The sequence below is a fragment of the Centroberyx affinis genome, unplaced genomic scaffold (genome assembly GCF_046629955.1).
Source record: "Centroberyx affinis isolate AG114_WGS23_722 - 3 ecotype Tasmania unplaced genomic scaffold, CSIRO-AGI_Caff_v1 ptg002929l_1, whole genome shotgun sequence".
NCBI classification, from domain to species: Eukaryota; Metazoa; Chordata; class Actinopteri; order Beryciformes; family Berycidae; genus Centroberyx; species Centroberyx affinis.
In genome coordinates this window covers 391,436-413,750 of record NW_027281048.1, presented here as the reverse complement: position 1 = coordinate 413,750, position 22,315 = coordinate 391,436, and the positions used below count along the sequence as shown (strand labels likewise).

At 43.3% G+C, this 22,315-nt stretch overlaps 2 protein-coding genes across 2 annotated transcripts; both read left to right on the top strand.

Annotated features, from left to right (window-relative positions):
* Nucleotides 1-569: 569 nt before the first annotated feature.
* LOC139658564 (sphingosine 1-phosphate receptor 1-like) lies at nucleotides 570-5,379 on the top strand. The gene is made up of 2 exons (XM_071536690.1): nucleotides 570-641; nucleotides 2,272-5,379. The coding sequence occupies exon 2, from the start codon at nucleotides 2,548-2,550 to the stop codon at nucleotides 3,775-3,777; it is 1,230 nt and encodes a 409-aa protein (XP_071392791.1). The 5' UTR covers nucleotides 570-641; nucleotides 2,272-2,547; the 3' UTR covers nucleotides 3,778-5,379.
* Nucleotides 5,380-8,113: 2,734 nt separating this feature from the next.
* LOC139658572 (kelch-like ECH-associated protein 1B) lies at nucleotides 8,114-21,642 on the top strand. Its single transcript, XM_071536700.1, has 7 exons — nucleotides 8,114-8,161; nucleotides 11,102-12,514; nucleotides 13,834-14,079; nucleotides 15,465-16,141; nucleotides 17,402-17,607; nucleotides 18,322-18,498; nucleotides 19,677-21,642. The coding sequence occupies exons 2-7, from the start codon at nucleotides 12,209-12,211 to the stop codon at nucleotides 19,940-19,942; spliced, it is 1,878 nt and encodes a 625-aa protein (XP_071392801.1). The 5' UTR covers nucleotides 8,114-8,161; nucleotides 11,102-12,208; the 3' UTR covers nucleotides 19,943-21,642.
* Nucleotides 21,643-22,315: the final 673 nt, after the last annotated feature.

Here is a 22,315-nt window from a genome sequence, read left to right as displayed (position 1 = left end):
CAAATAAAGATTATTATTATAATTTATTATTATTATCATTATTATTATACATTATAAACCCTAGCCTGAGGTCTCAGAAGAGAGAATATTTGAGAAAGAGGGCCTGTGTAATCAAGGCTAACTGCTTTGTGCATCTGTCATCATATGGTTGTGCAAAGAAAGGAGGAGTCTACATCATCATATCTGGGAGACTTGATGTATACAACCCATCTGTGTCAGTCTGGGGACTGATTACAGAATGTGAATATTGAAATGTATAGAAGTCTCAGGGCCAAAACTCTGGTGGCTGTACAGTCAGTCCAATGAAACATATAAGGGGCATCAATGTGATTCTGATGTACAACAGATTTTAAGAACTCTGTAGTGTGGAGCCAGGGAAAATCATTTACACTATGCGGGTGTGTGTGTGTGTGAGAGTGAAAGAGAGATAGAGGAGGAGAGAGAGCGAGAGAGGGAGAGCGAAAGAGAGAAAAGAGAGAGTGAGTGGGTTAAGACCAACCCCCGAGCAGCTGCATGTTTCAACTAAGGTCCTGTACTTCACTCTCTGCCTTGTCAGTTTGCCTCTGAGTCAGGCGGCGCTTGCATGTGGATTCTCCTCCAGATGCCTTGTGGGATAGAGACAGTACTACAGCAATTTCAAGGTAACTTCAGCGTGATCCATCTGTTTTGATGCAATATGCATGTTGGAAATGTTGGGAAATGTTTGTTTCACGTATTCTTTGGATTTTTGGCTTTGTATTATATAGTGTTTAGATGGGACAGTATGTCATAAGTCTAGAATGATGATCATTAGCACTGATATTTTACAGTTTATTGACATTCAGAGTATAGTGTGTGTTACTTATGATTTTTTTGATGATTTTTTAATATGGAAATTGTAACTTTTCTGTGTGAAAATATATATTATATATGTCAAGTTGTTTGTGCAGCCTGGGGGAGGGAAAGGCTATTGGAATTTTGAAACATAATTTTACTAAGAAACTACAAAAAAAAAAAAAACAGACATTTTATCAAACTATGCCATTGCACTTTTTGTGTCAAATATAAAGTACTATAATTCATAATTTAAAGTTAAATATGGTCTTTGTTTTAAGAAAGAAATGCTGAAACACTGCAGCTAAAAACTTATTCTTTCAGTCACATCTTTCCTGGAATAATTGGACATTCAGCTGTTCATTCATCATCTTCATTCATCTTTTTAGCGATGGTGTAGATTCAGTCAATACTTCTGGGAGACTTTGCACTCAGTTGTTTGTGCAAACTTGGACAACTCAAGTTAATTTCCTAAATGCTTGGCAGCAGTTTGAATGAGCTAAAGTCTCCAGACCATTTGTTAAATGTTAACATATGACTCAAGAGGCAAGAAAAAATTCCTTTGCACGACAAGACTCAAAGGAATGCAACCCTAATCACTGGAAATGGTTTTCGACATAACATTGAGAGCTAAAGCCACCCAGTCATAGGCTTTAGTGTTTTTATCATTATAGTCTGTAAATGTCATGGGCTTTGGAGACACTGTTTATGCTGTTTATTTACACTGTTTAAACACACCTCATCTTTACGTTGATGCTGGAGGGGAAAGCGGCTGCATGTGTGCCAAATTACACACACATGTTGTGATGGAGCTTGTCTAACAACCATATCATGATTGACATACAGTTTAAACACAATTAGAGAGACTGTTTGTTTGACACAAAAACTATTCCTCTGTCCATTAGATCCTTAGCATGGTATGCTGCCTTATGCTCTGTGTGTGTTTTTGAGATATCACTGTATTGTTTAGATTCCATAGTATCAAAAATTATACTCATAAATCCTATCAGGTAATATGCATTTAACTTCTTTACCAACCATTTGTTAGGGCAAGAGATACACTTTGAAGTCATTTTTTTTCAGTTTCACTATTCACATAATTACCGCCCTTTGGCCTTGCTGGCTTGCGTTCTGTCTCTTTTCTTCATTGCTAAGCCACTTTTTGATTATTATGATTCAATTATACAATTATGATTCATGAATGTTGACTCACTCTTTGGTTTGCACTTATTATTTGGCTAAAGGCCTAAAATGTAATTGCAATGCAATCTAATCTCATTCAAGATGCCTGAATGTTCACTTTATCAGTTTATTTCTACTTGAACAGTTTATCAGTGGGACTATGTTTCCTGTTTACAAGTCTCTATGAAAGCACTTCAAGTTTATAAAAGTCGATATCAGTGGTACCGCATCCTTCCTATCCATAACTTTTCACTCTCTTTCCTTCCCTTTCTCCAGGGTGTCTGACCTCGACAAAGAGAGCTCAAGAGCACCATCTGTTGGTGGAGAAGAAAACACATGAGTGAGAGTCGGAGTGAAACCTACTTTTTTGGATTATATCGGCTTCATGTAATCCCTTCTATTCATCGCAGGAGCTAAGACACAGTTTTTTGTGTATCCTCATCAATATTTGAACACATCTAAAACTTCACAGCCCTACTGCCAAAGCATGACAAGAACAATGACTTTATAGCCACAGACTGCAAACAAAACACAACCAAAGCAACGCCAACCATGGAGGCTTCCAGCTCTGCTCATGCAGGGACTCCCGTCACCACAGCCATGCCCACCAGCTTCCCAGCTCCCTCCTCTCCCAGCTACCTGGAGTTCTTCTGGGAGTACCAGGACAATGCCGTCATCGTGGAGCATTACAACTACACAGGCAAGCTGAAGGGCGACCGCTACCGTGAGGGGCTGAAACCTGAGGGCATCGCTTTCCTGGTGGTGTGTCTCCTCATCGTCCTTGAGAACGCTGTGGTTCTCCTTGCCATCTGGAGGAACAAGAAGTTCCACCTGCCCATGTATTACCTATTGGGAAACCTGACCCTGTCCGACCTGCTGGCTGGGATTACCTACATGGCCAACATCATCATGTCAGGACCTAATACTCTGAAACTGACACCGTTGCTATGGTTCCTCAGGGAGGGAGGGGTCTTCATCACACTGGCCGCCTCTGTCATCAGCCTGCTGGCCATCGCCATCGAACGCCATGTTACTATGGTGACCATGAGGCCATACCACGGGGCGAAGCGAGGGCGGATGTTGGCACTGATTGGTGCAAGTTGGGCCCTGGCAGGGTTTTTGGGGGTCCTACCGATTCTGGGATGGAACTGCATCCGCAGACTGGACCAGTGTTCAACAGTCCTGCCGCTTTATGCCAAGAGCTACATCCTCTGCTGCGTGTCTGTGTTCAGCGCGGTGCTGTTAGCCATAGTGGTCCTTTATGTCCGCGTTTTCCGCATCGTCCGCGCAAACACACAGCGCCAGCGCCTGGGCCTGTCAGGCTCCCTGCGGAAGGGCTTAGCGAGGAAGTCACAGAAGTACATAGCCCTCCTCAAGACAGTTACTATTGTCCTGGGCGTCTTCATTGCCTGTTGGCTGCCGCTCTTCCTCCTCCTCCTCCTGGATTTTTTCTGCCCTACTCACAGCTGCCGACTACTCTACAAGGCCGATTACTTCTTGGGAGTAGCCATGGTCAACTCGCTGCTCAACCCCATCATCTATACTCTAACCAGCAAGGACATGAGGAGAGCCATTCTTAGGCTGCTGTGTCGGCCATGTCTGATGACCAGGGACGGCCAGGTGAAGAAGATCGGGATGCCGTTCCTGGAGTGCAGCTTCAGCAAAACAGAGGTGGCCTCCCAGAAGTTAGAGGGGGGCCTGGAGACCACCATCTCCTCTGGGAACGTCATCACCACCCCCTCTCCCATTAAGGCCCTCTACCCCAAACTCTTCAAGTCCTGAAGACTTTATCAGACATGCTGCACAATGGAGTCAGTGTGTGTGTGAATGAGTTCCCCACTAAACAGAGGAGGACAATAGATGCCTAGCACGCCTTCTGTAGAAAGGAAGCAATCCTGGCATTCTCGAATTCTGGAGTATAGCCAGAAAGACAGAAGGTGTATGAAATGTTATAGAGCCACCCAATACAGCTACGGGTTATAATAGCATCATGTTTAGACAAATGTCTCGCTGCAACAAGTCAGGAGTGGTGCAGTTACAGCAATATAACCATATCAAAGAGGTTCATTGTGGGAACGATTACAAAGCAAAGGGCCAGGAGGATGAGACTCAAATGTGAACAACTTTCTTATGTGTAGATGTAAAACTCTCCCTTAACTAATTTGCACTGAAATAACGTAGCGAATGGAAAAGCAGCCTTGGACTAATTTTTCCGGTGGGTCTCTACTTTGTGTTAAAGCTTAGAAGGACACCGTTCTGTAAAACTAAAGACTGAACCAATGTAGCGTAACCTAAAGTCGCTGGGTTCTTGCGGTGGAGGAGTTGGGCTCCCTTTGCTCCTTTTCTCTGTTTCCTATGAAACTGCCAAGAGCACAACATGAACACGCAGCCTAATGCATCTGTGGACATCTGGATTTCGCTGGCTCGAAGGCCCAAGGTGTGCCATACTTGTCATGATAACCTGTTTTATACTAGCACCACTACACATTGTATCTGTGTACATGAAGCAGGGAGAGTTAGAGGGACAGAGAAAGAAAACAGGAAAGAGAAAGGTGGCAGTTGCTCTTTCTATACACACAAACACAGGAACTTTCACTTGATGCAGAATGCTGTGGTGTACGGAGGGAGGGAGACTCATGCAAAATTGAACCCCCCTCTGTTTCGAAATGAGTTGGCATGTGGTTAGCTGAACTGATTTTCATTAAATGCCAATGGGAAAGTTGGTGTAGGTGGTGTCAGACTTTGTGTGCATTAAACCACTACAGTAACAACAAGAATGTAATCATATAATGTGATTGACTGACAGACCGGTCCAAAAAGACACATTGTCCTTACTGTCATGACATGCTGATTCTTTTGTGTCAAGTAACTCTGACTGAATCAGCTGCACTTGTATCACTTCTTTGGGAAGACTAAGACAAGTTTAAGTCCAATAAACTATCACTCCAAAGATTTATATGTGAACTTGCAAACAAGGTTGTTTAAACGATTAATCATCATCCAGCTGCATCAGGAGTTTTAAGGACAAGAACGTGCCTGTCCTTGAGTGGAATCAGGGCAAATACATCATACAAGTGCAATTATGCCAACACTTCCCTTCACTATCCCTCATGGTATTAGAAACTTTCCAGTTACAGTGCAAGGCATTGATTTCATCCTTTTTCTACTCATTAAATTTGTTTGACATCTGTCATTTCAAAAGAATGTTTTCTGTACAGTCTGGGCCTTGATTGATGAAAGAGGTGGTATGCTATTTTGTACTGTAAATCATGTATTGATCTTTGTATTTTTGTATCTCTGAAGACTTTCATATCACCTGTATTGTAAATTATATGTATTTTGTATCAAGAAAAGGCTCGCAAACTTCACCTCTCACTTCATAAAAGCAATAAAATGCTTTCTGGAAAGATTCAAAAGACCTCCTGGTTTCATTTCATTGTGTGTGCGTGTCTGCTGTAACTGCATATGCTTGTGTGTGTCGGTATGTATTTCCTATTGGGTAGTTGAAGGTGGGTGAGTGAAAGAACGGGTCTTGAAGGGGAGCCACAGGAAGTCAGCTCCCTTGTCTCACATCTGGTAAGAGCATTGGCCTAGATACTGTAGCTGGACTCTTCTACAAGCTTTACATGTCTCAGGCCGGCCCAGGCATCGCACAATGAGCCTTTTCTTCAGTCCTCTCAATTCATCTTTCTCTGTTTTTTCTGTCAACCTGTGGATACGATTGGTCATCACCACGCTTTGACCTGCTGCCCGAGCTTGTCATGCTTGAAATAGAGTAAGACCTCTGCAGATAGACCCCATGCAGCTGGCTTTAACATTGTTCTCTGGTAGTTGTACCTTCTGTATGACATGTGGAGAGAGAAAGTCAATAGGCTGTTACTTCAACTTTGTAAAAGTTTATGCAATTACCTACAGCCCTAAACACACTATAGACACTATAGTTTCACCTTGGGGCCCAGTCTCAGAGAAACATGCTAGTTATCTTTTGTAATTTTAGGTCCTAAGTTTAAGAAATACTGTCCTGTGGTGTGATAATTACTATTGCAACAAATTCCAAGTTTGACATGTGAAATGAAGTCTTTATCTGCATTGTTACTGTGAGACCACAAGCACTTAAGGAATGCCACTCCTTATGAGACCTCTTTCAAACATTCAAACATTAACAATCCCTCTGAAACTAAACATAAGGATGTCATATGAGCAGACATTATTTTTTAGCATGTGCAAACAAAGTACACACGGTAGCCTACCTAGGGACATAATATCAGGTTTTCCCAGCTATCAACGTGATTTGGCTAACACACTCTGCTTAAAAAGAAACACCTCATCCTGTGATGCAAAAGCTAGTGGTACAAAACAGACAGACAGACAAAGCATATAGGATATAGTTGTTTCAATTTTGATTTAATCCTTGGTGACCCAAAGACATACCTATCTACAATAAAACCCAGCACATAAGACTGTGATACCTTTGATAGTATTTAAAGATGTTTCTCCAGATGTTAACTCGGTAAACGCGGCTGTATCCAGCACTGTGCCTGCAGTCAGACAGGCCAGCAGGTCAGGGAATCCTTCCTGTCTCTGCTTCCTTCCTGAAGCTAAATTCATAAAACAAAGCAGAGAGGGACTGTGGCAGAAGTAGAAGTAGAGAGATGAAGTCACCAGGGTCCAGCTTCCCTGTTGCCACTTCTAACCACAGACTATTTACAGTACAGTACACATGTCAGAGAAGCTCCACTTTCTGCGTTCACGCTGCATTGCTGCTGCACTGCTGCTATACTGCAACTTCACCCTACCCCCCAGTCCTGAGGCTAAACCCCTCAACAGAAGACGCAAGCTGAGGGAGACAGTGAGGTGCAGACAGACAGTGTGAAGCTTGTCTAGGAAAGTCCATTCGGTGCCCCAAGGGTAACCTAATCTAATTCTTCTGGAACTGCACAGAAACGGAGGGGAGAGTAATCGCAGCTCAACTAGGGAATTATAGGTGAAGGCCCATTCACGGCTTCCCACATATGTCATATTATATTAAGGATTTGTTGTGACTGTTGAAGCTTCATCATCGATTTCATTTACCCTGAGGAATTGAGGATTTAATCTCAGCATGAATGGGTTTAACCAGGTGTGATTCCTGGCTACAGGCTGTGCTTTTCAACAAAGCTGAAGTATTTTTTATATTATACGGTCATTGGCAGGTCATTTCCAAATGATCAAAACTCATTTGTCAACATATGTTTTGAACTAATTAGACCCAGTGGGTGGACATTGCCTCCTATCGCCATGACCTCTTTGTTGTCTCACAGTTGGCTTTTAGTGCCACCTTGTGGCTGTAAAGGAGAGTACAGCATGCTGTATTGACCTGAATTACGTATTTTCTAGGAGGGGAGAAACTTATTGGTGTGTCAGCACCTGCCTAGAGCAAGCAGACACTACAAAGCTGCTATGTAGCCTACTGTAGGAGCCATTCCTCCAGACAAACACACAATTTTTCTCCAGGACACCTCAGCAAGCAAGGTGAGCTGCACACAAGAGATGAAGCATTTGGTGTTTTAGAATAATGAAAGGAATTTATATTTTCTATAATATATTTTTTATTTTCATGTCTCTTGCGAAGAATTATCATTGTTTGCAATATTATAAGCTATGAAAGCAATAGCCTTTATATTTAGTAATTTATTGTTGGGATTTTAAAATGTGTGGTTGACTCTGCTGTTTAAATGATGTCACTTATTTTGCTTTATTTATTTTCCATGCCTAACCTACTTGTAACTGAGATTTAGCTCTACGTATTGCAGCATCCTTCATAACTTGTTGTAAAGTAGCCCTGGTGTGCACATTTCACATGTTTGCGATGTTGGCCAGGCTGATCTTATTTTTAACAGATTTGATTGACGTTAAAGCTACAGTTCTCGGGCACCTTGCCAAGAATTGGCCTTTCTTTTTCCTTTATTCTGAGGCTTCCTTCTCAATAAAAGCTCCCTGCCTCCGAACGTATTCCGCTGCCGTTACGTGTCAACGGAGGCAGGCCGTGTGTTGTGGAGGCGGACTCTTATTGTGAAAGCGAGAGGAGGCCGGTACAATGCTTAGTCATGGTGAGTTACAGCTTTCCCCCCCTTCATATGTGGCGCACAGCTCGGCAGACCGCGATGGAGGAATTGAACTAGACTACGTGAGTTTCTTTTTCTACATTTTTAAGATATCAAGATTGATTTGTACAAACGGAGATGTTAGCCATTTGAAAGCGAGGCGATGTTTACCAATAGGAATATATTTAGATCCCGCTTTGGTAGCATTTTTGTGCGCGGATCGACTCCAAGCCATTACGCTACTGTCTATTATTAGGAGCCTATTTTGCTGTCAGCTCTATTTCCGAAACGTTTAACTTGTTATTCCGTGGGTCTCCGGTGCTGGTCGTGGATAAATTGAGCTCACTTTCGTCGTAAATCACAGACTTTGATCGAGACTGGTTCACTTGTATTGTCATTATTTCGGTGCATGCCGCGGCTCTAAATTATTTTGAGCAAAACAAGCGCAGAATTTATCAACGTTAGTGATTTGATTCGAGGGGGAAACGGTCCTTTGTGTGAAAGCCTGAATATGTTGGGTAGATCGCGCGGAAATCCTAGTCCATCTGGGTTTATATAAGGACTGGCTTCACTTCTGGGTCATGTTTTGGTACATCCAGTTCCACAATTCGCTCGTTGAAGAGTTCAGGATGAGTCACTGATGAAAGCTCGCTGCCAAATGTCTATGAAACATGTTCAACACTCATAGTTATGTGTTTTGCTGTAGCTCAGCCTCGTTCGCCTGTTTTCGGTCTCACAACGCCTGGGCGCTGCTGTCTGCTGTTAATATCCAATGCAAGCAACAACGCCTCTATTAAACTGTAAGAAATGCCTGAAAGTTTGGCTCGGTCGAGTTAACTCGGCTATTGTGCAATTCGTGCTGACTTGCATCCAAGGATTGTAGGCTTGGTACAGTGGTTCTCAAAGTGGGTCCTTGCAGGGCTTCCAGTTGGTCCCCGGTAAATAAAGAATAGTTTAATTGAACTATTATCCCGCTCTCCAGAGGTTAGCACTATGAGAGAGAGTAAGGATTTCTGTTTTGTACATAGGTTTCACTGTTGTTCCCACCCTGTGCTATACACAGTTAATGTAATTCTGTATCAAATCATATCCAACAACTATCTTCTCAGTCGGGGTCCCTTGGGACAAAATGTTATCAGATGTCAGTTTGTGGTGTAATGCCTATCTATTTGGCATGAAAACCTTGGGCTACCTCTGGGCTAGACTGCTCATCTGAAACTGAAAGCAAGTATAGCACCTTCATGTCACGCCTAAAACCGTAACAGTGTTTGTTCATCACAGGAGCTATTACAGAGAAATGTGGCGGGGCAGACTTTGAGCCAGGGACTCTCTGGGCCCGTCTGTCAGGGAGCAGTTGCCATCTGCATCTCCGAGAGAGAGTTGAGCAACATGTTGTCCCGTGGAACTATTTTACTCAGAAACCTGGAGGAGAAAAAGCACACCACTAAACAGGAATCACAGTGTGGTTCATATTACAGTGGTGCTTAAACACTGGCTAGATATGACAAGCGCTATCAGAGCCACTGTGCGTAAAGCATTACTGTCCTCAAGAAAGTCCCAGACATCATCATGAATATTTAGTTTCACTTCACCTCAACTGATTAAAGAGTAGGACACAATGACCTACTTAGTACTGCAGAGTGGGAACCGGCAAGGCCATATAACCTGGCTTATGCACTGCGTTCTCTTATCGCCGCTCCAGGTAATGATTAGTGTGTGTGCACAACTTAAGGTGCCTTGTTATATAACTCCGAGCATCCACAGCTGCTTTGTTGCTGAGTAACTCTGACTCTTCCTGATCAGAGGCGACTAGACAGACGGGTGACTGTTCTCTGCTTGTCATTGTTACGGGCGATTCATACTCTGGAAAGCGGTAGTTTGTCTGAGGGAAAAGGAAAACCAGTGGCATGGCTTTTTTTGTGGGCAGTCCAATAAGTTGTTTTCATGGTGTGCGAGTGCCTATGTCCACATATTCCCCATAAAAAAGAAGAATTCCTTTCCAAGGAATTCAGTCTGCAGATTCTCATCTCGTTTTATCGTCTACTGCAGTGGATTTCTTCTTCTAAATACAAGTAGCCTGTGATGCTGAGCAAAAATAATTAATAGACTAAGTTGTGGTGGCTGTCTTTGGCTATGTTGTGGTAGAATTGTTACGCGCGTGTGTGTACACCATGTGTTACTATTTGTGAGTGGATGTCAATGAGAGAGCATGATGTGTTTCGTTAGCTCTCTAGCACATACCATTCCCTCCATTTCAACCCCCAGCTGGATTGGTCACAGGACAGGGCAAAAACACTCAGTCACGCTGGCCGGCTAAATTCAGGCCTAATTTAAGTCACTCCGTCTTCCTTCATAATGCGCGTCACTCCTCTGCTCTCCCTGCATTCCCATGTGTCCCCCCCCTTTGCGCTAATAGTCTCTTCACTAGTACAAAGCTCATAGATTCGGTCCAGAGGTTTTAGGACTGGATTTAACAAGAGTCTGTTAAACTTCTCCCCACAAGTTTTCTTATCAGAGGGCACATAGTTTTAAAAAGTAAGTACTGTTTCTGAATGTGAGTCATGATGGCCAAGAGCACGTTCACCATGACTAGGAGGAAACCTTGACCCCGCTGCACTGTACCAGGAAGAATAGGCCATGGGTGTGAACAGCTCCATGGTCTAGAACACAGCGTCTCTTTGCTTAGATAAAGTTTTGCACAAGAAGTTGCCTCAGAGCTTCTTTAGCTGAGTCACCTACATATGTTGTTTCCTACAGAAGTTGTCATTTGAGATGCTTGAGATAAGATCGCATTTGTCAGCAGACACATGAATATATGAACGCATGTCACAGATATAGATGAACAGTGGCAGCGGTATATAGAAACCGTGCATAAAGCAGTAGATATGAATAACACGGCCGGTTGCAGCAGTCCGTCGAATAGTCATTTGAAAGAATGTCTGACCACTGTATGTCAACGCAAGTTCACTGTCTCTTCCTCTCTCTCTCTCTCTCTCCCCCTCTCTCTCTCTCTTTCTCTCCAGTTGTCAGCTGAGGCAACAGCTTCCCAGTAAACACAGCGGTGCAAACAGATTCCTTAGCGGGGCAACCTCAAGGAAGGCCTCTCCAGAGGAAGTCACTGAACACCCACTCATTCCCGAGGGCTCCGAGTTACGCTCATGACACTTTTGGCACCCGACCTTCTTTTTTTTTTTCTTTTTTTTTTCCCCTACAGAGTTGACAAGCTATCCGACTCTGCAGCCCTCAGCAGAAGTGTAGCCCTCTGAGCGGGAGCTTTAATTATTACCTCCGTTAAAATGTAGTTGTAAATCAGACGTGATCTTTTCTCCCTCTCTAGAGCAGGAAATCAATATGCAAGACTGACCTACCTAGTGCTTTTTCTCCCAGGCTTAAATGTTCGCCTCCAAATCTGTGTGTTTTATTGAGTTACTGTGTTGAAGAGGGCCATTGAAAAATTTCGGAAACGAGACGTGAACCTCAAAAAAGATGATCAGTGAGACAAAAGACAGATGTTGCAATAGAGTCCTGTTTGTTTAGACTGATCGACGAATCTGGTGGCCAGAGTGTCGACATCCCCCTCCGCAGAGAAAAAAAAAGCTCTTCTGTTGCCAACACAAACAACTGAACTAAAACAGCAGGCAAAGGATTTCTTTGAGTCTTTTTGTTGTACCTGCTTATTCCCCCTGCCATAAAACCTGCCCCAGTCTTCGCCTTGCCCGGTTCTGTAAATTATAGTAAGAACAAAGGTAACTCTCACAGAGCCAGAGGAATCCAGAAGCGAAGATATTATTGATGCAGTAAATCGTATTGGACCCAAGTTACAATACAAACAGCCATGACTGGCAGTTGGCATAGACATCTCTAGTAGCTCCTTAATGATCACGATGGCTGGACTCAAGGACTAAACAGAGCAAGGAAATCCTCATATCTACATAAACTTTCCTTAAACTTGCACTTGTCCACACAAACAAAAACCCAGGAGGGTATTCTCTTTTGGAAAACCCTCTGCAAGTTCCTTAGCTCCAACTCTTCCCTTATTTTGCCCATGCCCTCCAGTGGAGCAAGGATGCCCCATAACACCCACCAGTGTTCTTGAGTAGGTGGACAAGGAGGAGGAGAACGGGAAGGAAATGACAGAGTGCATGACAGAATGCAAAGCGCTGGTGACGCCGTCCACGCGCAACGGCCACCGCGTCTTCAGCTACACGCTAGAGAGCCACACGGCGGCCGCCTTCGCCATCATGAACGAGCTGCGTCTGGAGCGGCAGCTGTGTGACGTGACGCTACGCGTGCGCTACAACGACCTGGAGGCGGTGGACTTCGTGGCCCACAAGGTGGTGCTGGCCTCATCCTCCCCGGTCTTCAGGGCCATGTTCACCAACGGCCTGAAGGAGTGCGGCATGGAGGTGGTGCCCATCGAGGGAATCCACCCCAGGGTGAGTCAGAAGGCGGTGTCGTCTTTTCTTTACAGACATTTCTCCTTTATTTGATAGTTGAGTCATGAGCAACCCCATCCCACTTACAGCCCATTAAACATGTTTTAGGGTCTCAGGGAACGGTACAGGAGGTATGGCCGTCTTAAAGGTGCAACGTATAGCAATTTAACATCAATAATTTATTACCACGTTAATTTTGAGACATTAGCATAGTGACCGTAAGTAATAAGACCATCTACAAGAAGATTGGCAGCCTCTACCAGCCTCTACATTGCATTTTAGTTTATGTGCCACTGGGTTGGAAATCTGCTAGATTGTTTTGCGGCACAAAGGGATATTGCTGTACCACACAAAACAGGAAGAGGGCGCTGTTCTTCCAGCACAAACTGAGCTAAAGCTTTCAGTTTCTCGCATTAGCAATTCTCTTTGCTACAGGAAGCAGAAGCGTTTATGGGAAATGGGGTCTTAATTCTGAGAATTAGCACTAACAATACACTGGCGTGGGATAGAGGCTACCAGTCGTCTCGACCATGGTCTCATTTGTTTATGATAATCCAAGACAATTAATTTCACAGTTATACATGATGTTTAAAATGGTACATGTGGCTTAAGTTACAATATATTACAGTAAAGATGCATTTCATACAAGCTGCTCTTTTCAACATGAGATTCTACTCTTGATAATGAAATTGGCAATGGCCAGTTTACCTACAGTAAACACTTGGAAATGGCTTCATCAAAGATGATAAAACTTTGTTGAGAACAGTCAGTTTGACCTCAATAATCAAATATTTCTGAACAGTACAGCATGTATTTTCTCAGACAGCCTGGGTGTTTGACAAACACATGCACACACACATGCACACAGTTACCAATCTGCCACTTGTTAGCTGAACAGATGCCAGTCAGTCCCTGGCTGGGAGTCTCACAGATAGACAAAGTGTCAGAGCCATGTCTCAGCCATGTACACTAAATAAAGATTGTGTGTGATTGCAATATAGCAGCAACTGATAAGCCTGGTTCACTGTCATGCAGACAACTCTGACAACTCAGGTCTGTACCACAGACAGCTCTGTTCCTCATTCGTGAACCACCATATGTGAAAAATATCTGGTCAAACAGTTAAATTTCTCTTCTCTGTCCCTTTCTGCCTTGATCCTGTCCCTCTATTCCTCCTCCTTTCCCTCTCCCCCATCTCTATCCATCTGCTACCCCCTCTCCTCTCCATAAATCCCTCATTTCATTCCCTCTTCTTTCCTTTTCCCTCCATTCTACCCTCTCCTTCCCTGCTATCCCTCGCCCCTCTCTCCCCTGTTCAGGTTATGGACAGACTGATAGAGTTCGCCTACACAGCCAGCATCTCTGTGGGGGAGAAGTGTGTGATCCATGTGATGAACGGCGCGGTCATGTACCAGATCGACAGTGTGGTCAAGGCCTGCTGTGACTTTCTGGTCCAGCAGCTTGACCCCAGCAACGCCATCGGCATCGCCAACTTTGCCGAGCAGATTGGCTGCACAGAGCTCCACCAGAAGGCCCGCGAGTACATCTACATGAACTTCAGCCAGGTAAAGTTTAAGCAGGATCACTAATGAAAGGTCGCAGGATCGCAAAGTACACATGCAGTGTTAATTAAGGTGGTATTGAGAGGGCAGTAGTCAAGAGAACTACATGAAACTTAGCCACGGACCTGTTGTGATATGCAGAGAGCTACTTATTCTAGCCACATAATTGTTAATGGATGGATGGTTTTGTTTGTACCATTCATTGACTTTCCCCTACTGTCATATATATAGGAGTTCAAGAGCCATCAGCCTTGGTTACGTGGTTTTGTGTAGTCTGAAACAACACATTGGTTTCACCTACTGTAATTTGGGGACAATGACTCTTATTCAAAAGGTTAGCATTTGAGCAGATTGAGTACAGGTCATCTCATCTAAAACTGATCTGGATGAACCCATCTTATCTTTGAGTTTCACTGTTAAGGCAGTTGCACATTCTATAGATAAATTCATCTGTGTGGTGCCAGCTCATAACTGAAAAAAAAGAAACAGAACTTGACTGTTTTCAGTCATTTTTGTGCCACGGCACTTGGGCGACTTTTCTGCTTCAGACCTGCAAACAATTGCCCTAGTTGTGCTAGTCAAGTATGTCTGCTATGAGTCATGGTATGAGTAGTATGTGGGTTAGGATCTTGGGGTTTACCTGTGCTTGAAGCAACTTAAATGGAAGTCAGTAGATACCATGTGGCACGGTAGAGATAAGATGACACTTTATTGATCCCTGTGGAGAAAGGTAGGTAGGTCAGAGTACTGAGGTAAAAAGTGAATCACATCAATTCTCGCCATGGATCAGTAGGAGAAACATATAAATAGAAACGTCACTGACACATTCAGTTCTTCATTATTTACTCATGATGATGAAATTCATCATCATGAGTAAAATTTCCTGGAATGAATTATGGTCTTCCAGTATACGCTTTTATTGAAAGAGTTAAGCTGAATGCAAATGCAAACCTATGTCATATTTATCATAAATAACAACAGAATATGCTATACTGTTTGATTAGACTTGGTTTAAAACTTTTAGCTACTTTCATGGCAGGACGCCAGTTTGTCTGGGTAGTCAGTCTGGGTCCCAGTGTAAATGAGCCTTCTCTTTTTACTGTATTGTCTTCCAAATAATCTTGAAATTTGACCTGAGTCTGAGTGACCTGAGTGACTTCTTTTTGGCAAGGGTTTGTCTAAACAAAGTGTCCTCCTGTTTTTGCTGTGTTTGATCGGATGTACCACGGTTACTTCTGTGACTTTTTCTAGAGATTTACCAAATGTTTGTTGTTTTCATGACTTGTAGACATTTGTTTTGATTCTTTCTCTATATAATTGAAATGGAGCACAACAATTGTCTTCAACAAATCTTTATTAAAAGTTTCCATTCCCGCTCCCGCTCCCAGGTGGCAACCCAGGAGGAGTTCTTCAACCTGTCCCACTGCCAGCTGGTGACCCTCATCAGCCGCGATGAGCTCAACGTGCGCTGCGAGTCCGAGGTCTTCCAGGCGTGCGTGGCCTGGGTGCGCTACGACCGCGAGAACCGGCGGCCGTACGTCCAGGCCTTACTGCAGGCTGTCCGCTGCCATTCCCTCACCCCCAACTTCCTGCAGGCTCAGCTCCAGTCTCTGGAATGGGACCCCCAGTGTAAAGACTACCTGGCCCAGATCTTCCAAGACCTCACCCTCCACAAGCCCACCAAAGTCAACTCCTGCCGGACCCCTAAGGTGCCGCAGCTCATCTACACGGCGGGGGGCTATTTCCGTCAGTCGCTCAGCTACCTGGAGGCGTATAACCCCTGTACTGGAGCCTGGCTGAGGCTAGCCGACCTGCAGGTGCCCCGGAGCGGCCTGGCCGCCTGTGTGATCAGTGGACTTTTCTATGCAGTTGGGGGAAGAAACAACGCTCCTGACGGCAACATGGACTCTAACACCTTGGACTGCTACAATCCCATGAACAACTGCTGGCTGCCCTGTGCACCGATGAGCGTGCCAAGGAACCGTATCGGCATTGGTGTCATCGACGGCATGATCTATGCAGTGGGCGGGTCACACGGGTGTATTCATCACAACAGTGTTGAAAGGTGAGTGAATCAGCAGTGGTTACAACTTTCAATGTGTTGCAAGTGGAATTTGGTTTGTCCTAGGTTGTTCTTAAAGTCCAATAAACTGGGATCAACTGAATATTTCAATAAATTGTAATGTGTATTGGTGGTTTGGCTTAGATTATCAATTGGATAATAAACAACCAATCGGGATATCTGACTAAAGGCAGTAGAGGTAATAAAGCTTATGCTCTGGTCTGTTTATTGTATTTGAGCAGTAAGTGCCCGGAGTGCAGGGATCAGGTAATTTCCTCTATCAATCTCCCCTGGAAATTAATTCGTTTTGCGAAACATTTTGTTCCACTTCCTATTAATATATTTTTAGATCACAGTCCGCTACAATGAGGAAGTCTTAACCTCCAGGGAAGATTTTTTGTGTTCTAAAACTAAACACCACATGAGGTGAGTGCTAAAAATAGAAGGGGAAAAAGTTCCCTTAGAATAATTGATCACATCCACTCCAGAAAGCACATCCTAACACTGTTCCTTCACCAAATCACAAAGAATTTAAGCTGTTTACCTTCTGTTCAGCTGTTATGTGTCTTTTTGTCTTGTAAGAAAAAATAAAAAAAATACTTGAGTAAACTGCCCACCCTCCTTAAAGAGTAATAATAAACAATTCCATTGAAAAAAAAAAAATGCTGATTTCTTTTAACACCCAGGTTATTAGCAATTCATCATCTTAAAAGTGCATTTTTGTTTGTTCGGCTGCTTCTCGACAGTTATTGGCTAGACAGTGAGCCAGCAACAGCATAAATTTTAGTGGACAATAAAACGAGCATTAAACGCCCAGCCCATCAACATGTCCCACCAACAAGTGTTTAATGTGTTTGTCCTGAACCACAGGCACAACTCAGGCCTAGAGAGGCACCGGTGACAAATGATGAACGTTAACTGGACAAACAAAATTGTCTGCAGAAAGAGCAAAATGCTTAACCTGTCAAATTGTCTGTAACACAGTGTATTACATTAATAGTCTATTGAGAATTCAGTGCCTAAAAGTCATACAAGCAGTGGGTTTTTGTATCGGTCGTACTCCTCGGCTGTGACGCAGGCGGGGGGCGATGACAAATGACAAATATTAACCGGGCAAACAAAGCTGTCTGTAGAAAGGGCATATGCCTAACCTGTCAGAATGTCAGCCTAATATTTCAGAATAAAAATTGATTGTGTCAGTTTAGCAGACTAGGGACACTGAAAGCGGACTCTAATGGATTCGTGCCGGTCCTCCCTCCGCAGGTATGATCCAGAGAGGGACCAGTGGCAGCTGGTAGCGCCCATGCTGACGCGGCGGATCGGCGTGGGGGTGGCCGTCATCAACCGGCTGCTGTACGCCGTGGGGGGGTTTGACGGGATCCACCGGCTCAGCTCCTCTGAGTGCTACAACCCCGAGAGGGACGAGTGGAGGACCATGGCCGCCATGAACACCGTCCGCTCTGGAGCAGGTGAGTGTCTCCAAAAGAATAAAGTCGACTTTTCAGGAATTAAGAGAAACAACCTTATTTTCATATCGACAGCCATGCATTTTTTTTAACAATAATACAATGGGGCTTTGGACAGAATTTGTGAGTCCTGGGGTCATGAAAGTTAGACAGTCCATAAATGGCGGTATAAAGCTTCAATTCAAGTTAAATCTATGTTTTCCTTGACCTTACCCTTGGATTTTTTCTAGTGAGATCACACCAACCAATACCAAACAGGAGGAGAGATGGAGTGTATTAGCCTTATCATCCATACAAAAACAAGCAATATGCATTTCTTATTCTGTCACAATAAATAAAAACTGATGCCCACTCTATTAAAAGAAATTATGGAAATGTCATCATAGATGCATTTATCTATAGGTAGTGGTAGTTGAGGAGGTGGTTGTACTGAAGTTAAGGAAGAGTATACTTATATAAATTAGTTGTATCAAGGTATTTCTAATTTGTAAACTTCTTTTCTAATCTTGTTTTATTAGTTTTATTGTTGTGAATGTGTATCATGGAATTCATTTATAGATTATCTTCAGACTATACAGCACTCTGCACGACCTCCACCTCCTCCTGAACATCTGTGTAAATGACAGGCCATTGTAACAAGATATTTGAAAACTATTTCAGGTATTTTAAACTACTTCAGATACTTACTTGCTTTTGACCCCTTCCATCTCCCTCCAGGTGTGTGCGCGCTGGGGAACCGCATCTACGTGATGGGCGGCTACGACGGCACCAACCAGCTGAACACAGTGGAGCGCTACGACGTGGAGACGGATACCTGGAGCTTTGCTGCCTCCATGAGGCACCGGCGCAGCGCTCTGGGAGTCACCACACACCACGGACGCATCTATGTGCTGGGTGAGTAGCTGGGATATGCAAAAAAAAGAACCTCATGCAACATTGTTTGCTGCAAGTTGTTTTTTTAATGCATGCAGGTACTAGACCTTCATCATGAAGGGAAACGCAAAGAAACCACTAGTAGGCTCACACACTGACATGGTGATACATCCCACTCCAGCTGGTCTCATTGATCTAACACCTGTCTATATACAGTATTTACACAGTTAACAGCCCTATGATTTAACCTGCACCTGTTGTTGTTTCCCTGAGAGTAAACAGCTATTTTCTCTGATGTTCAAAGAACTTTGCAGTGATTACAAGGTGAAGTGGGCTTATGTATTAATAAACACCTGTCTCTATTCAGTATTCACCCATTATTCACCCAAAAAAGAAAAAAAGCTATATGGATCCATTACATGGGGGTTGCTATTAATACATAGTTAAATAATATTATGTAACCAGTATTTATCTGTAATATATATTCCATTATTTATTTAGAGGAGGTCAGTATAATTACAGAATTGAAGGACCCTATGATTTAACCAACACTTGCCAATACAGCTGCAACATCTGTTTCTGGAAGTAAATTTAACATTCATTTTCCCATAGGGAATATGATTATTAGCTATAACGTTGACTAATAAGGTGTAAGGTAGATTTACAATGAAACGACTATACATGCTCCTGTAGAAGCCGTCAGTCAGTCTGATTTCAACTTCATTGTTAAGGAATCGTGTTCCCTGTGAAATATTACACTACCCACAAGCTTTAGTGAGTTCCCACCAAGAGAGACATCAGAGAGGTTGCTGTTACCATAGAAACAACACCTGTTACAAAGTTACGTGTAGTTGGTAGGAAGAAGAGAGTGAGGTAACGTTAGTTGGCTAGCAAAGTATCGGTGATTGAAGCCGCTCCAACATGGTTGTTGTCAGACATGATGCCATCAGGGAAAATCAGGGGAAGGGAATCAATGACATCACTCAGAATGCTCTATGGGATGAGTAGTTCATTCCCTCTTAAAGTCTTGCGCCCTTTCTTTGTTTTCCATGTTTTTTCTGAATCTATTGTTAAAAGCTTCTATTGTTAACAGATTTATGTTTCAGCTCTATAATCAGCATGCACCATTAATGAACTAAACAGGAAATATCAGGAGTACTGTATATTCATAGGCTAAAACATCTATGGTATGTTGACAGGAGGTTACGATGGCAACACTTTCCTGGACAGCGTGGAGTGTTACGACCCAGAGACGGACACGTGGTCAGAGGTGACGCGCATGACGTCGGGCCGGAGCGGCGTGGGTGTGGCCGTCACCATGGAGCCCTGCCAGAAAGAACTGTCTCAGTGTCAGAAAGCGGAGAGGGAGAGCGGCACGGCGTCACCGGCCTTCCACTCGACCACCTCCGGCTTCGGCTCTCACCACATCCCGCGGCACAACGAGCCCTTCGGCAAGGGCACCTGAGACCTGGACCCCCCCTCCGCTCTGAGCTCTCTCTTCTGTCTTCCATAATAAAAAAAATGGCTCCTCCCAGTTGAGAAGAAACAGAGGCGTACTGAAACACTCAAAGCTGCCTCTTTGATTCTCCAGCTGATATTTGATTTGAGTGAGGAGTTAAAAAACAAATCCCTAACACTTTATTTGGATAGTCCAATGTTGATACTCTACTATCAGGTGACAAAAAGTAAATGTTCAACAGAGTCACTTGCCTATTTGCTGCATCTCTGCAGACTATGTAACTCTAACACTGAACCCATTTCTAACCCTAACCCTAAGATTAACCCTAACCCAGACATTGAATATCTATGGACTACTTTTCAGTACACTTTTTACCGACTCATCATTGCCATTTGATGGTAAGTTGAGTATCAGCACTGGACTGTCCAAATATAATGTGACCACAAAAATCTTTCAGTTCAGTTCCCAAGATCTGGACTTTGAATTGTGATTGGTCAAATCAGACAGACCTCTGATCAGTCCACCTTCTGGCATTTGAAGTCCCCGATTGGACCAACATCTCCCGGGTTTAACCCACGGGAGAGAAGGGCTGTACACTGAAAATGGCCGTTTCTTGGCCTAGGGCTGCTCGAAGAGCAGTCAGGGGCTCTTTTTCTACTTCAAGACCAGCCTGTGCAGAACAGCTAAATCTACGCGGGGAGAAACATATTTCAAATAGATCCATTGTTTAAAAAAAACACAAAAGGAGAGAAGAAAAAGTAGCATTTGTCAGTATAAGGCAGTAGAGTTCAAAGTGCCATTACCATGCCTGTAGGCGTTAACTGTCGTCAGTATATTCTCTCAAGGTGCTTGAGTCGGAAAGGCACAAATTGAGGCGCAGTGTGGTGTGTAGGAATTGGCCAAGTTGACCCAGACGGCCACAAGATGAAGCTTAGACTTCAACACAATGTCTAAAATTCAGATATAATCAGAGAAAAGCAGGTGAATTCGATCTGAAAGTGTTGAATAGGTTTTAGCAAAATGGTGAGCGTCGCCTCTTGTGAATCGGAGCGGGTTCTGATGGATCGCTGTATGTGGAGTGCCAAGAGAACAGAGGAACAGGTTTTGACTATGTTTTAGAGGAAAGGGAATACTGTAGCATTTAGAAACTTATGATTCAAGACATCTCACTGAATGTGGTTTTTTTTTTAAAACACTAATCGCTGAAATCGCTCAGAACCTCCCCTACAGTCGACATTTGGTTTTCACGTCCGCCAGACCTCAAAAACACAAGTGACCATGTTTGTGCATTAGTGTTCAAATATTGTAATGAAAGAAAAAAAAATTGCTTAAAGAAATGTATTTGTAACAGCAATTTAAGCTACAAAGGTTTTTTAAGTGATGTTTTGTACATTGATATTCTAAGAAGTCTTGTACAGAATTTAAGAGCTCAGTTTTTTATTTATTTGTTCTGGTCCTCTTGTTTTCTTCCTCTAAACTGACATCGACTTTGTATTGAATTTGACTCTGGTGTTGTGTTTCTGACTAACTAGCATGCATTGTAACTAATTAGGAATGCCTGTGAATGCTAATTTTGAATGTTTGTAAAAAGTTTGCTTCAGTTTGAAAGGGACGACTTTTCCTGTCCGTCAGTAGTTGGAATGGAAATTAGAATATTTAAGGTCTGCTTTGTAAATTTTTTTCAGCAAACAATACCCTGTACAAAAATACATTGTAAAGTAAAAGTATATGTTTATTGTACCACCGTGGTCATGTCTTGATTTCCCTTTGTGAGCAGAAATTTGATGCAATGTAGACATTAATCTTAAAAAAAACCCATTTTAGATAAATACTTACCATATTAACCCCATGAACCTGGAGACAATATCTGCACACTCTAAACCTCTCTAATCACTTCTCCTTTCTCCTTCACATACACACACACACACACACACACCCTCTCTCACTCTATGGTTCACTGACATTACACCCCCACTGGGTTCTCTTTCACCAGAGTGAAGTATCAGAGAGACCCAGACACAAAGGTCTCACACATGCTTAAAACACACCCAGAAGCATACATGCATATGGCAGACACCCCACTTCTATGATGTGGCTATGGGGCCCCTCAAGGGCCAGTGTTTGGAGATGACACCAGAGACAGCTGCGCCCTCCACACATGAACATGAGCACACACACACACACACAAAACCACCCATTCATATGAATCTACGTGAGCACATCTGCTTTATTATTAATGGATGTGGCTAAAAGCGTTAATATGTATTTTAGTATGAAGCAAGGGTCTAGCTACTGAAACATGGGTAATACATTAAAATGTATGCACGTTTTCAGAGCGACATGCCACTAGATGGTGTCAAATCCCCTTTTAAATTGAAC